Source organism: Cloeon dipterum, chromosome 1 (genome assembly GCF_949628265.1).
Source record: "Cloeon dipterum chromosome 1, ieCloDipt1.1, whole genome shotgun sequence".
Classification (NCBI taxonomy): domain Eukaryota; kingdom Metazoa; phylum Arthropoda; class Insecta; order Ephemeroptera; family Baetidae; genus Cloeon; species Cloeon dipterum.
In genome coordinates, this window is record NC_088786.1 from 24,095,838 (window position 1) to 24,109,626 (window position 13,789).

Consider the following 13,789-nt stretch of genomic DNA (forward strand, 5'->3'; position numbering starts at 1 on the left):
CCATTAGGTATCTTAACATTATAAAATGTTAGTTTATATCTGCATATAACGTGATGCATAGAGATTATTTAAAAATAATTATTTGGCGTCCCCGAACACTTGCACCGCACACAGATGCACAGTTAATCTTATTTTACGGCTTTCAGCAGCTTCCTAAATTTCCAATTCATCCTCTGCAAGCTGATGGATGCCAGGAATTGTCACTGATAGCTCCTGCAAAGAGAGAGCCAAAAAATGATTGTTAGTTCAGTTTATATTGGAATTTTGTGCCAACTGAGAATCGGGCTTTAAAAAAGTAATTTCCTCTAAGGTTAATAAATTTCACACTATATAGGTTTTTAATGTACCAATCACTATATTGCTATGATTAATTCCATATCAGAGGCAAAAGGCAAGACCCGTTAAGATGTATTTATCTATTTTTTTCGGCCACACCTATCAATAAGAGTAACGTTTTGTCTTCTTTCAAATGAACAGTTAGCTTAAATAGATGAAGAGGGATTCAAAAATTTTAAAGTTGAAACAATTCTCCTCAGGCGTTGAAAATTAGCTTAATGCGTTTATAGAAAAAAATCCATTTTTGGTTTGGTTGCGAATTTAAAGATGATGCATTTTTTAATTCTAGTTGCCTTAAGACATAATAATTACGTTTGAATATATGCGTTGCTAACATGTAAAGATGATAAATGAAGATGAGAATGAGAAGACGAATCGCATATGCCACCGTGGAAACTGGAATGGAGATGTCGATTTAATTGATGTACGCCAAAAAGAACATGCGCATCAAACTGCAAATGAAATTAACTAATTCACAAAATATGCACGATGAACTGCCGCACAGTTTAATATGTTGAACCAAGGATAATATATGCATAGCCAATGAAAGAAACTCCTGCGAAACACACCCTCCAGCCTGCCAATGAAAATTTCAATTAATTCAGCCGCGGCTGCTTCTCAAGAACGTCACGAAACGCAAGTATCAATTTAGGCCCGCAGACTGCGCAAATGGCATGCAAAATGACACTTAATGAAAGTAAAATTAAGAAAATCGAGGAAGACTCACTCTAATGAACTGGACGGCGCGGGCCGAGTTTCCGTAGGCGTTGAGTCGCGGCGAGAAGAGACCGATGGCAATCTTCTTGTGGGCCACGGCGACGACGCCTCCGGACACGCCACTCTTCGCCAAGAGCCCCGTGATGGCGAAAAAATCACCCGACTGCTCGTAAAGGCCGGCCTGCATCATTTGCGCGAGACATGACTGCGCCACTCGTGGCTCCAAAACCTGCTTGCCTGACTCGTTCTTGCCCGTTTTGGCCAAAACCAAACCCATGTTTGCCAAATGCTGCGTGTTCACAAGCAACGAACAGCACTGAAAGTAAAGGTTAGGCTTCCATTAACGTGGGTCAGTCTATGAATATGGTTATTTTGCATTTTAAGTATAGTTGGATGATGGTTTAAGCATGTTTTTCAAAAAAGGGAAATATTTTTAAATGAAAATTCTTCTTACACTTGTGTAAAAACACAGCACGTCCTCGGTGTTGACGTCAGCAGGCAATGTCCCACATTTAGAAAGCTTGGCCAGGATTGCCCTATTACTAGCAGCAGTTGAAATTTCAGAATGGTAAGTATCATAATCGCATTCAATAATATCACCACCACATATTTTCTGTAATATACACACCGGATATCAGTCTCCCGACAGAACTACCAAAGGCAAAACTCCTAGTACCTGCACAAACGACCGGAATGTGTAGAAAACATGCAACCATTGCTTCGCCTTAGGGTGGACCAATTTCAATATCATCGCACAAGCAGTCAGGGCTCCGCTGTTCAAACAAACATTCGGCGCACATCCTTCAAAATGGAACAAACAATAATTTTTTGAAGTTAAAAATAAATTTCCTATATAAATTTTTTTTTCTTGAGATTGATTATTTTTAAAACAGCTAAAGGTGGATTGTTAACAAAATGATTTATCAAATATTAACGTAATTGAAATTTGCAGTCTGTAGATTATTTAAACAAACTAAATATAAAAATAGAAAGTAAAAAATTTATAACTACTATATACCCTTTGCAAGCTAATGGAGATAAATACACATATAGTTTAACGTAGAGCAGTTTCAATGATCTTTGGATGACTAAGAAAGTTACCCTCTGTGGTTTTGTCCGAATTGTAGGGAACTGCAAAGCCGCGGCATTTGACACGATCAGAAACTTGGGCAACTCCGAGGTGACTGGCAGCGTATGCGTAGATCAAAATTTTGCTATAAATTTTCGTGAGATAGACAAAGTTGAATTGGTTTCTCAGTGGGAACAAAAGGTGGTAAATTTATTTGGGATGCTCACACAATTGACTGAATGGTGAACCGCGTGTCGGTGACAGGTCCGAAGTTCCCCTTGTGGTTTGAAGCGATGAAAATCACGGACGCTGCCCACAGATCCGGGTCCTGCTTCGCCAGCTGCGGAATCGACTCGTTCAGGGCTCCGTCCTCGTTCTGCCCGCAGCGCAGGAAAATCTGGCTCAACTCGCTATTCACGTATCTGCAGCTTACATTAAAATTACTCCAATGCATCATATTTGGTGTTGATTTTATACCTGGTTGGTGCCACTCGCCTAAGTGAAACAAGTTTGTGAGCTTCTCTCTCTTCTGTGTGACGACTCTCCTAAAGTCAAAAATGAAGTCCTTAATTCAAAAATGTTTTTTAACTCTATAAAATTAGATGAAATTACTCTAGGTGAAAAGTAAAGGCGGTTCGAACCTCAATCTATATTTTATTTTCATAGCGTAAAGCTGTTTTAATGATTTCAAATCACCAATTTTTTCCGTAGCTGGGAAAAGCCTTTTATTTTAAGCCTTTTCTGGAACATTTTTAGAACCATGGCCTTAAGTGGTCGATATTAAAATTTTCCGACAGGCCCATCGAAGACTACGCCATTTTTCATTTAATTTATTTTTCAATAAAATTAAATTGTTTGCCGGTTCACCTCTTTGTGAGAGGGGGCGACTCCCTGATAACGAACAACTGGAAAACTCCGTGTCCCAAAAACATCGCGAACGAATAACATATGGGACTCATTGGAGTTAAAGCCCAGTCCAGAAAAGGACCAGCTTGTGTTCCTGCCCCCACACAGAGATCTTTTTATTAATATATATAACGCTATTCTTTCGTCCATTAAAATGAGTCAAAGCATGTTGGAAAGTGCAAACCAGTAAGTAGCGAGTCGAAAAGCTTTCGCAATCCTCCAAATCTGAACGGACTCGTCATGGCAATGCAAGAGAGTCAAATGTTGGCGCAAATCAGCCCGCACTCGACCCCAAAACGACGTTTGGATTCTCACATTGTTTTTGTGCACGCAAAGCATGCGCTCAACAATGCGGGCCAACGGCTTGGTCAATAAATGACAACGTAAATTTTCATTTTTTTAAGTCTATACAGTGATAACCGTTGATCTTCAACAGTATTTTTTTTTATAAAATGCCTAAACTTCAGGTTTAAACCTAATTTTAATTAAAAATACCGTATATGCTGGACCAACAATGCTCTTACGTTTCTCATAAACTAATTAAAACTTTTTAAGTCTTACATTGAATTCATGAACTCAAGTTTACAGTGCAGAGAGAGTAGGATAATATATTGATCAAAACAAAAATTATTTGATGATCCATGCATTAAAACATTTAAAACAACCCAATTATAATGGTTCTAGATTGCTTAAAACTATCGCCACATTAAAAAATCTACTCTGTGGCCACACTGCGCTTTACTTAAAAGTTATTTTCTTCATTTTTTATTTGTTTCTTTTTCATGTTTGCCTGTGTCGTGGCTTGTTTGCTTGTCACCTCTTTTGGCGGGAAAAGCTTGTGAGAGGTGTCAAAGACGGACAAAGAAAGTTGCAGAGAGTCAGCCAGGGGCAATTGAAAGAAGTAATGACGTGAGAGCTGGGAGGGCGGCAAAAACGGCAAGAACAAAGGGGGCAGTGCGGGCGGGCGGGGGCGTCAGTTTTGGCAAAAGTTTGTTGCGCGCGCTGTGGTCCAAGGTTAAAAGGTCACACGCAAGTTTTGCATAGTCACGTGAGCCGGCGGGCCAACGAAATGGGTAGCCGCGGGTCACGTGGGGGGTGCAGGGTCGCAGACCGGCGGCGGCCATGCCACGCAACAAGGGTTGGGAAAGGCGGGCGGGGTTTGCGCACCGCCGATCAATGAATCTGTCCGAGAGCAACTGCGACCGTCGAAACAACCCGACTACGTAGGCAACCTGCTCGGCGGGCGCGCACGCCACGTTGCATAGCCTGCAATCAAGTCAGTGAGTCACGCCTGCTTCCCGGAGCTGCCGTTAAATCGGTTCTGCTCAAATTATATTTTTGATTTCCTCGATTATAGCTCACGCAACATAAAAGCCATGACGCAATTCGTGTGGTATATTTGATGGAAATTTTAGGCAAATGCTAGTATGTTTTTAAGGTGTACTATTTTGAATATTTTAATTCATCTCGCATTCATTTTAATTTATAAAATTCAGTATTCCTGGTTTTATGAATTACGAGTGCGACGTTTAATCAATATTGTTCATATAGATTAGAAATCGATCTTATCACTTAATAATTTGTTGTAAAATCATACATAATACTATATAACCGTATATAACAGTTACTTTCACTACTTCTCAACCATTATAACCAATGCATTAATTTAATCTAAATTTTTGAAGTACCAAAGTATGTATTTGTAAAAAGTACGGATTTTCTAGTACATAGCAATGAGAATAAACAAAGACATAATAGCAGATAACTTGACTAACAAAAATTAGACCCTGGCTAGGAAGACAAAGTTGGAATGAGAAAAATCAAGTAAAAATGAATTCACTATAGTGCTTTAAGAGTGGTTCTTAATACCCTTTTTGTTTTTCAAAATAAGCCAAGACTTAAATAAAAAAATTATCGGAGAGGAATGTACAAATAAAATTTCTACTGTACGAAGTACTTTTCTACGTTGTTAGCCTCTTCATCGTGAAATTAAACGCACTTTAAAAGAAAAAAAAGAAGTCCGATAAACTTTGCAATTTATCTGGCTTAAAAGCAGGTGAATTCGGTTAAACCCCCAGATATCGGTGTTGCTTCAACTTGCAGTAACGAAAACGAATCAAGTGAGTATTTAATTAAGTCTTGCGTGGAAGTACGTCTAGACACACAAACTTTGATTAAAACCTTTCTCGCCACAAATAAAACCCCGGCGGTTGGTCGTTAATTAAGTTGCAAGAGAGGGTGTCGAACTCTGCTGGGCGGCATCCACGCGCGTGATTCGCCAAGAGCTCTACTATTAATGAAAGGCGAAAACAACAGCTTTGACTGTGGCCACGAGATTATATTCGGATGACATCTCAAGACTTTGGGAGATAGAGAGAGAAATTGCGACGCGATTCGAATAAATGCTGAAAAAATTCCACTTGATAATGGGAATCAAACAGAGCTGCGAGAAGGTGTATTTGCCTCGGTCGAGCAGCAGATATTGGACCGAATCCAAGCAATCTTCGCACAATTGCTTTTTCAAGACAAGCAGCCACACAACAAATACGTCTTGGCCGCTTCTGCAATAAAGTCTGCGACGGAGAGTGAATTCGGTGGATTTTTCTGTGAGTCGTCAGGTTTCACTTTACATTTAGACCCCTTACGAATTTCGCTTAAGACAGAAATTTTGATGTTTCTTAATATCTTTAATACACAAAAGTTGTTTAAAAATCATAATTCAAGACTGTTTTCTAACGAGGGAAATTAATATGCGAGGAAAAGGGTCAATATTTATCGCTATGCACTGAAAAGCATGAAAGGTTGGTAGCCCTTTAACAGAATCAATATATAAAACGATTATTGCTTGCCACCGCAGCTCATTTTTTAGTGAGGGAGAAAGGAGAGAGAAAAACGCAAGGGGCAGGTGCGATTACCGAGATTGGTTTGGCAGGTAGCGCTTCACCTGTCAGCTGAGTGGAAATTTAATTCCAGTTTTTTTTTAAAGATCGCGAGTAGCGAGGCATTGTCGAGCCTCCACCAAATAACCAGAATAGATTGAGAGGGAAATGAATCTGACAGAGTGAGATAAGATCATGCTCACTGCGTTTTACCCCCACTCGCCTGCTGCCGTTATAAACCCAGCCCATGTATTTACTTTGAAACATGCATAGGAATATTTTTATTAAATATGAAGATGCAATCATAATTGAGAATAAGCGGCACGAATACTGTAAATAATTGAAACAGTATTCTTATAAAATGGAATTTGTAATTCCACTACAAATTAATGTTGGAAGGACTAAAAAGTGAAGGAATTTTGGCTTAAAAAAGAGCTGCATATATCTAATAAAAGCAATATCTCCATTAGTTTACTAACTAATTTATATTATAAATCACCACTACAGCTACCACGAATTTCATTTCAATAAAAGGTTGCAAGGAAGGGGTGTTTTTAGACTTACAGAGTACATTTTGTGCAGACGGGAAAGAAAAGCAATCGTTTGCGTTTAGAATTGGTCGATCCTGTCGTCGGGAACACACTTTTTTAATGAGGGAGCACGACAGACTGCAATTCGATTCCTCAGGTGGAGCTTATTTATAGAGCCCGGTGCAACAAAGGGGAGGAAGGGACGCATTCCAGTGGTGCCTCATTTTTATCTTTGGGATCAAATGGGAACTCGATTAACTTCTCGAACACTCTCTAGCTGCAGCTGCATAAGCGTGACATCTGAACAAGGGGCGAATCAAATATTACACGTGGGACAGCTATAATAAATATTTGAGCATCAAAAGAAAACTTTGTCATGAGGATACAGGGGAAGGAAGTTAGAATCATAAATTACGACTTACTGGGGTGGCTGCGACTTTACAATTTCAAATGTATATATAATACTGTTTAAGACGATTTCTTTTAATCCTGTTGGAAAATTGTCTCAAGGTGGCTGTTAAGATATTTTTCATTTTCATATTTTTCCGAAAATAGCTCAGCATCTTAATCTGAGTATACGAATGAATTTGGGACAGGAAACGCAGAATATAATCTCATTAGCTGCGAATTTCTCGTTGGTGTCTAATTAGTTTCCTCAAGGCAGCAGATGAAAGACTTTAATCTCGGGAAGCGGCCAAGCGTTCTAAACGCAAAAACAAAATTTCGACTCACCATGATCCAGCGAGGGGCAGCAGTTAGACAGAACAGTGCTTTCTCGCTTCTGTGCTACCTGTATTTATAAGAGTTGCGGAAAGTTGATCCCTCATTGTAAATGTCGCGTTTACCAAATACTGCTAAATCGTCTTGTTTTGCATATCACGCACACGCAGCTTGAAATAATTATATTTGCTTAAGACCAGCATATCTTAAACCAACGAGAAATGAGACGCATTTTCAAATATTTTATATATCTCTCGGAAGTTACTTTATATTCACGTCACACACAAATTGAAGCAATTACACATAAATGAATACATCAGAATTTCCAATTTAAATTAATTTTAATTTTATATCATAAATTCAAAAATTGCTTTAATATGCTGATTGATCATCACTTTTTTGGAAGGAATTTGCTAATTTTTAATACGACCTATTGGGACTGAATTCAGGGTTCGCCAATTTTGTAATTCGCAAAAATGCACCAGTGGTTTTTTGCGTAAAAACCGCCTGGAAAACCCACCAGTTTTGGCTTTTTCCGCATTTTTCCGAATTTAACCCGAAAATAGTCAATTTATTTCGCTTCAAGAGAGTCTGAAATTTCAGAAAATTGCGTTGAGAGTAAAAATTTTCAGTCTCTTGGTGGAACCAGTGGCTTTAATACTGATTTTGCTGATTTTGGTAATTTTGAAAAATCCCTATTTTTGGTCATCTATCATGAGAGTTTTTTACTTTCCATAAGAATGCATGCGTTTCGAAAAAATGCGCAAAAACCCGTGAAAAAAGTTTTTTCCAATGCAATGGGGTTTTCTGGGAAAATGAGGGTTTTTGCGAACCTTGATCGAATTAGATTCCCAAATACCAAAGGTAATTTATCAGTTCTAAATTTATAGTTTAGTTATTTATTCCTCAGTTACTAATAAATTCATGCTTTCCCCGCCTTAAAATGCATGGCTGTTAAAAGATAGAAATTCATGAAATTAAACTTAAGTCAGTTGCATCTATTGTGGGGATTGTTATAATAGCTAGCATATTTATAATAATATTTATAATGTCATCCGTTCATTAACTAACTAAAATGGGATTTAGATCTGCCAATTTACAGCACGTATTGGAAGAGATCATTTTGTTTAAATATTAATAATAAATCACTAAACCAATTAATCTCCTGTTTCGGCTTTGTTCAGCAATGAGAGAGCACTGTTCCATGCAATTACTGTCAATCCAGCAAAGCGTAATTATTACTTTTTCATTGATAAAAGTCAACAAGCGTGCAGGCGGCGAGGTGACTTGAGTGTGCAGCAAGCAAGCAGATGTGTTTTAATGGCAAAAAGCATATCATGAGCTGTGTTTTTCGGTGGGTTGGCGTGCGGCACACGTGCACCTGTGCCCAACGCTGCGCAACCCATTGAGCACGAGAGCGACGTCATTGGGATGTTGGCGCGGCCGCAGCGGCAGTCGGGTCGCTCGCTCGGGTGGGAGTCGGCTAGCATGGGGGACTAAATCAGGGGTCGGGAGCTGGCTGGCCCGCGCATGTCCCGCCCGGCCTGTCGTCTCACCGAGTCTCGCCGGCAGGGTAGTGTGCTCCGCGCTGTAGCACCTCCAACGTGTCTCACCTTCGACTCAGGTCCAGGTCGGTTCTTGCAGTTGAGTTCGAGCATCAAGAAGCCACTCTGGCGTTTGAGGGGTCTTCAACCGGCGAGGTCCCTCTAAGACTTTGTTTCACAGCGCTTTTCTAGTGTCATGATCGGCGCTACTCACAACCAGCACGACTACAGCAATTTCTTGAGCCTGCTGCACACTCAAAATTTTGAAACTAGCGAGACATGCCTCGACATGTTCACCAAGGTAGGAAACTTTCACATTATAAAACTCAATTTTTTAAAATTAAGTGCTCTTTTTAATTCAAAATTTAACGAAAAAAAAAATTCCCAGAAAGGAAAACCCTCCAGCAAAATTGACTAACACTTAAAATCAATTTTGTCCTGTTTTTTCTGATTTGATTGAAGCAAAAGGGCTTAATTTTTATTTCATTTGACGATTGAAATTACTGGAAGTTTCTCGCAGCCATGAATTAACGAATATGTATGAATTCAACTTTTCAATGAATGAACTGTTGTTTTCCTTGTTTAATCACCACCGACATGTTATTCCCCTCATTACGCACTGGTTTCCACGCGATTGAGGTTTGGTTTCCTAGCGCGTGGCAAGCATGTTGCCGTAGGCACCCTTCGCTTTTGTGTGAACCCAAACAGACGGCGGAAATTCTTAATTTTATTTTAGTTTTGGTATTCCGTGAAGAATATTATGTCCGCGTTTTGAGGGAGCGAAGCTGGTTTCCAGCGAGTCTCGGCTTGCCGGAGAAAGAGACATTGAACGACTGGTGCTGCTGGTCCAATAGAGGCTGAGCGCACCGCGGGATCAATACTCCCTCCGCCACGCGAGTGAGACTCAATCAAGGTGAAGACCAACGTCAACTAAAGCCTCATTTTTACCCTTGCTACCGGTGAAAATGAGCTGCCGGCAGTCTACCGTCGCACGGGCTTATTACGCGGGGGTTGAATGGCGCGAGGATAAAAAATGGGGGCTGCAAAGCCAATGTTGAGTAAGCAAAAAGTGGAGGCAAGACAAAAAAAAGAACATTCGGGAATTAGCTCGTTGTTTGCCTTCCCTTCAATGGACAAAGCCAAAATCTTATCTTTTGTTCAACTTGTACTTGTTGGTTAAAATTTAATTTAATCAGAGTTTTAGAATTCAGTACTTTTAAGATAATTTTTCATTTAATGAAAGTTTGATTGAATATTTTACTAGAAAAATAAAAAAACGCAACTTCGATGAAAAATTTGAATTTTGCAGATAAAATTTTCATTAAAAAAAATAGTGATTTATAAGTTTTTCTCTCGATATTGGTGAGCGAGGGATTTTCAGGTACAACAAGAATTTTTTATTAATATTAATGCTACATCAGGAGTCTCGCAAATGAATTTTCAACCGGAAACAATCAGTGGTGTTCAACCTCTTCAGAACAGCTCGTGATCAAAGACAAAACGCCGCTAGAGTCACACGCGTGTCTAGTCGTGCAGTCTTGCCACTCGCATCAAGCGGCGGCACACCAGCACCACGAGGAGCACTACTTGCTCTCGAGGGCACTGCTGCTGGTAGTGGAAAAGCGGCTTTTCCGCAAAGAGAGAGCGCCAACCCAACACGAGCGCCAAACGGGGCGGGCGTGTGCCTACGTGCGGTGCTCGACATCGCCCCTCACTGCGCCGTGTTCGCGCGAGGGCTGCCAGACCCCGCCGAACAAACAGTTCGGAATGAAACCGCCACTGCCGCCGCCGCCGCCACCCAGGCGTGGAACGCGCGCCGATCGCGCATCCCCAACCCCCGCTAATGGGGTTTGTCTTCATTCGAACGGCTTCCTCACGACGCACGTTCAACAATTTGCATTCGGCATTCAGCTCAAACGTGCATATCGACTTTGACACCTTGGCACCTTTCTAATGAGGCTTCAATTGCCAAAAATCGCCGCTCTTTCGACACTTTGTGACAACGATAATCACTGAAACCGTAAACGTTTTCCGATTTGTACCAATGCTCAAACTAAGTGCACGCGTCTCCATTTGCGTTGACAAAGAATTGATAGCGATGATGAATTTTGTTTTGTAGTATGCTTTTATGAAGGTTTTTTAAGCATTGGACTTTTTGTTTGGAAAATATAAAATTTTTCATAAATTATGTTGTTGAAATTCCAGTAGACTCCAATGAAGGCAGTTAAAAGTTAACATCAGATATGACAGGATCAAAGCTCATGAACTATAGGTCTGCAACCAGCAGCCGAAACTAGTTAAGCAGGAAATATCATTAAGAACTAAAGAGCGTGCTTACACACTGAGGAAGCTGCGCTTAATTTCAACTGAAAAAACGTTTTTTAAACATTCAAGAAAGCAATTTCCATACCCTATGTGTGTTTCTAACTGTTCTGAATCCGGATTAAGTACACAAAATGTTGCTCTCTGATATATTGTGGCTCATTCAATTTTTAAGATCCACCTTGATGAGACGGATGTTTTTAAAGTTACTTCAGCCGAGAGTTGGAATTTTTAAAATTTCAATACGCGCAGTTCCGCTCCATTTCACAAAAATAGAAAGTCGCGCGTGTTGGCGTTGGCACTACCGCACCGCGTGAAATATTCAAAACGCGCTTCATGCTCAATAATTGAGTAAAAGTGTCATCAAAATTCATCAATAGAGCTGTACGGTGTACGGTCGTATCATGCAGAATACCATCCAGGAAACAAAGCAAAAAGGCATGATGAGTTTTTCTCTGCACTCATTGGCATTGTTTTTTCACCTGCTTTCGCATGCGGCGCGGCAAATCACGGATCGATCGTTTTCGGGCCAGTGTGTGCTCGGTCGCGGCAGCGGCAGTGGAGCGAGCACAGCAAACCAAAAATTCAGCTTGTGATCGCGCGCGGGCAGCTCAAAAATAGCCGACGCCAGTTACCTTAGCGTGGGTCGCCGTCGAAGAGCCGATGACAATATTACTAAAGGAGCACGATCCTCTTATTCAGCCCTCGTTGAGCGGGTGTGCGTGCTTGCGCGTGGCTTAGCCGGAATCCTATCAAGACACATCATCCACATGAACAGAATGCACCAACCTTGAACCCTGGAAATAGTTTATGGGTCATTCGATAACCTACATTTTTAAGCATTCATACTTATGGACCTAAACAAGTTCGTAAAATTGGTATCAGAATAAAAATTCATTGCAATTAATGGAGAGCAAAAAAAGGAGTTGGCATCACACCATTTAATTTATAATAGGGCTGGAGTGAATGTGAGAAAATCATTTCTTTCTGAAGGATAATGTGACTCGAAATTTGGTTTGTTTTAGTGCATCACCTTGTGAACATTCGCCAAATTGACGGCATTGAAAGGTGATTTTTTTTAAATTAATTCTTGCTAATGAAATGAGGTTAATCCATTTAGACCAGCCAACTCCATTAATCAATAATTAAGGAAATGAAAAAAACAAGAGTCTGTTCATCATACTCTTTAGTAGAACAAACACGCGGTGTTAATTATGTCGAGATCTGAGGACCCATCGGCCATTTGTCCCATTTATGCTGAAGGCTTGCATTATGGTCTTGATCTCTAAACTTCTTATTTATTTTAACAAGCTGTGTCAACGCCAAAGTGCGTCATTCCAAGCTTCTGCTCCTCTCCCCATCCCATTCACTCCTGCGAGTTTAATTAGCACGGACGTACACACTCCTGCTGATAATTAAAAAACAAATTTGCTTTTTGCGTCAGAATGTCAAGTCAATAACGAGAGTCTCGACGCCTTGTTTGGAATTGTTAAACCAAACATCGTATGTCCATCCAAAAATTGCAAAAGGTGCGCTTGGAGTGTCCCCGGTGCGAACAAGACGAGAAGATTTTCCTGCTTTACCCCTCCACGCGTATGCGAGCGGCAAGCTCTTTATATCAAGAAATGCGGAAAGTAAAGTAGAATATTAAATTTCAAGTCGAGCGAGCTTTGACACTACATATTGCAATTTCTTAAGTCACGAATGGTACGCACAACAACATTTTTCAGATAAAAGTTAATAATAATATAACTGCCGATTTTTCTTTTACATTTTAGCAGGTTTCTAGCCGTTGTTTTGCAAGTTTAAATTAACTTGAAATATTCCACCACAATGAACTATTCTTTCCTAGGCAATCTGCCAAAACGTCAAAAATGAGTCTGCAATGAACGGATTTTTCAAATCATTGCCTCACTAGCTCTACTTTAGAGTGAGTTTAATCCCATTCCATGCCTTTAATTAAACTTTAAAAAACGCGATTTTGGCAGTAGACTTAATCTCGGCAAGCAGAAATGTCGATGGTCGTCCAGCTGGTGCGTGGCCTGCGAGCCAAATGTCGAGAGACGAGTGCTGCGAGATAAATTGTTTTGTAACTAACCTACGTCTAACACACGCGCAATGAGAGTTGCAGACGCGGTGCGATGGCGGCAAGAAGTGGACACCGGTAATCTGTCTCTCGGCGCCAGATCCAGTTCAAGACAATGGAATGGACCACCGCGCGCTGCGAGCTTTTTCCTCTTCGCGCCGATCGTGACCAAACTGCGCAATTCCGCTTTTGAAAGCTTTTTGCGTTCAGTCAAATTTATGCGGCGGCGGCGACAGAACAGAGTGCTTTCACGAATATCCTGCATGGATGAGCATCGACTAACATCTTTTATTTGAGATGGACATTTACTCGGCTGGCAGATTTTCTTAGTCGTTTTTTTCCAGATTGACAAAATATTTGTGCAAATAACAACGAATTCGTAAATACTGAGCCAAAAATGAGGAGAAAACCGTAACTCCGTTACGATAGTTTCTTTGCACACGTGGGACGAAGCCATACACATACAATTGTGCATTTAAGCACCAGAGAATGTGCACGGTTTGCACGCGCTTGTGTAAACAAATCGTAAAGTAGAATTAAGCTGACTAATGAAGTGTGTGTGCCTAACAAGAAAAACTACTACTTGCGTTTCACCGACACGACACTTATCATTTCATTAGGGAGCCCAGCAATTATCTTCAGCTAATATTGACCTTTGCGTGAGACTCCAAACTATGAAG

General features: G+C 40.5%; 2 protein-coding genes across 6 annotated transcripts in view; one reads left to right on the forward strand and one right to left on the reverse strand.

The window, feature by feature from the left end:
* LOC135936085 (glutaminase-like) overlaps window positions 1–13,789 on the reverse strand; it is a 24,867-nt gene continuing 11,078 nt past the window's right edge. Inside the window, exons 1-9 of one of the 5 annotated variants that reach the window (XM_065478968.1) lie at window positions 7,170–7,212; window positions 6,472–6,667; window positions 2,600–2,667; window positions 2,350–2,550; window positions 2,155–2,267; window positions 1,730–1,854; window positions 1,508–1,666; window positions 1,064–1,369; window positions 7–213 (exon numbers count right to left, since the gene is read on the reverse strand). In XM_065478968.1, the coding sequence (XP_065335040.1) occupies window positions 154–213; window positions 1,064–1,369; window positions 1,508–1,666; window positions 1,730–1,854; window positions 2,155–2,267; window positions 2,350–2,550; window positions 2,600–2,667; window positions 6,472–6,480 (1,041 nt within the window). In that variant the 5' untranslated portion in view covers window positions 6,481–6,667; window positions 7,170–7,212 and the 3' untranslated portion in view covers window positions 7–153. Of the gene's footprint in view, window positions 214–1,063; window positions 1,370–1,507; window positions 1,667–1,729; window positions 1,855–2,154; window positions 2,268–2,349; window positions 2,551–2,599; window positions 2,668–6,471; window positions 6,668–7,169; window positions 7,269–13,789 lie in introns of those variants that run through there. The other 4 variants (XM_065479117.1, XM_065479044.1, XM_065478887.1 and 1 more) reach the window with 4 other exon arrangements.
* sbm (sobremesa) overlaps window positions 8,696–13,789 on the forward strand; it is a 25,332-nt gene continuing 20,238 nt past the window's right edge. Inside the window, exon 1 of the mRNA XM_065478494.1 lies at window positions 8,696–9,002. Coding sequence (XP_065334566.1) covers window positions 8,981–9,002 — 22 coding nt within the window. The 5' untranslated portion in view covers window positions 8,696–8,980. The remainder of the gene's footprint in view (window positions 9,003–13,789) is intronic.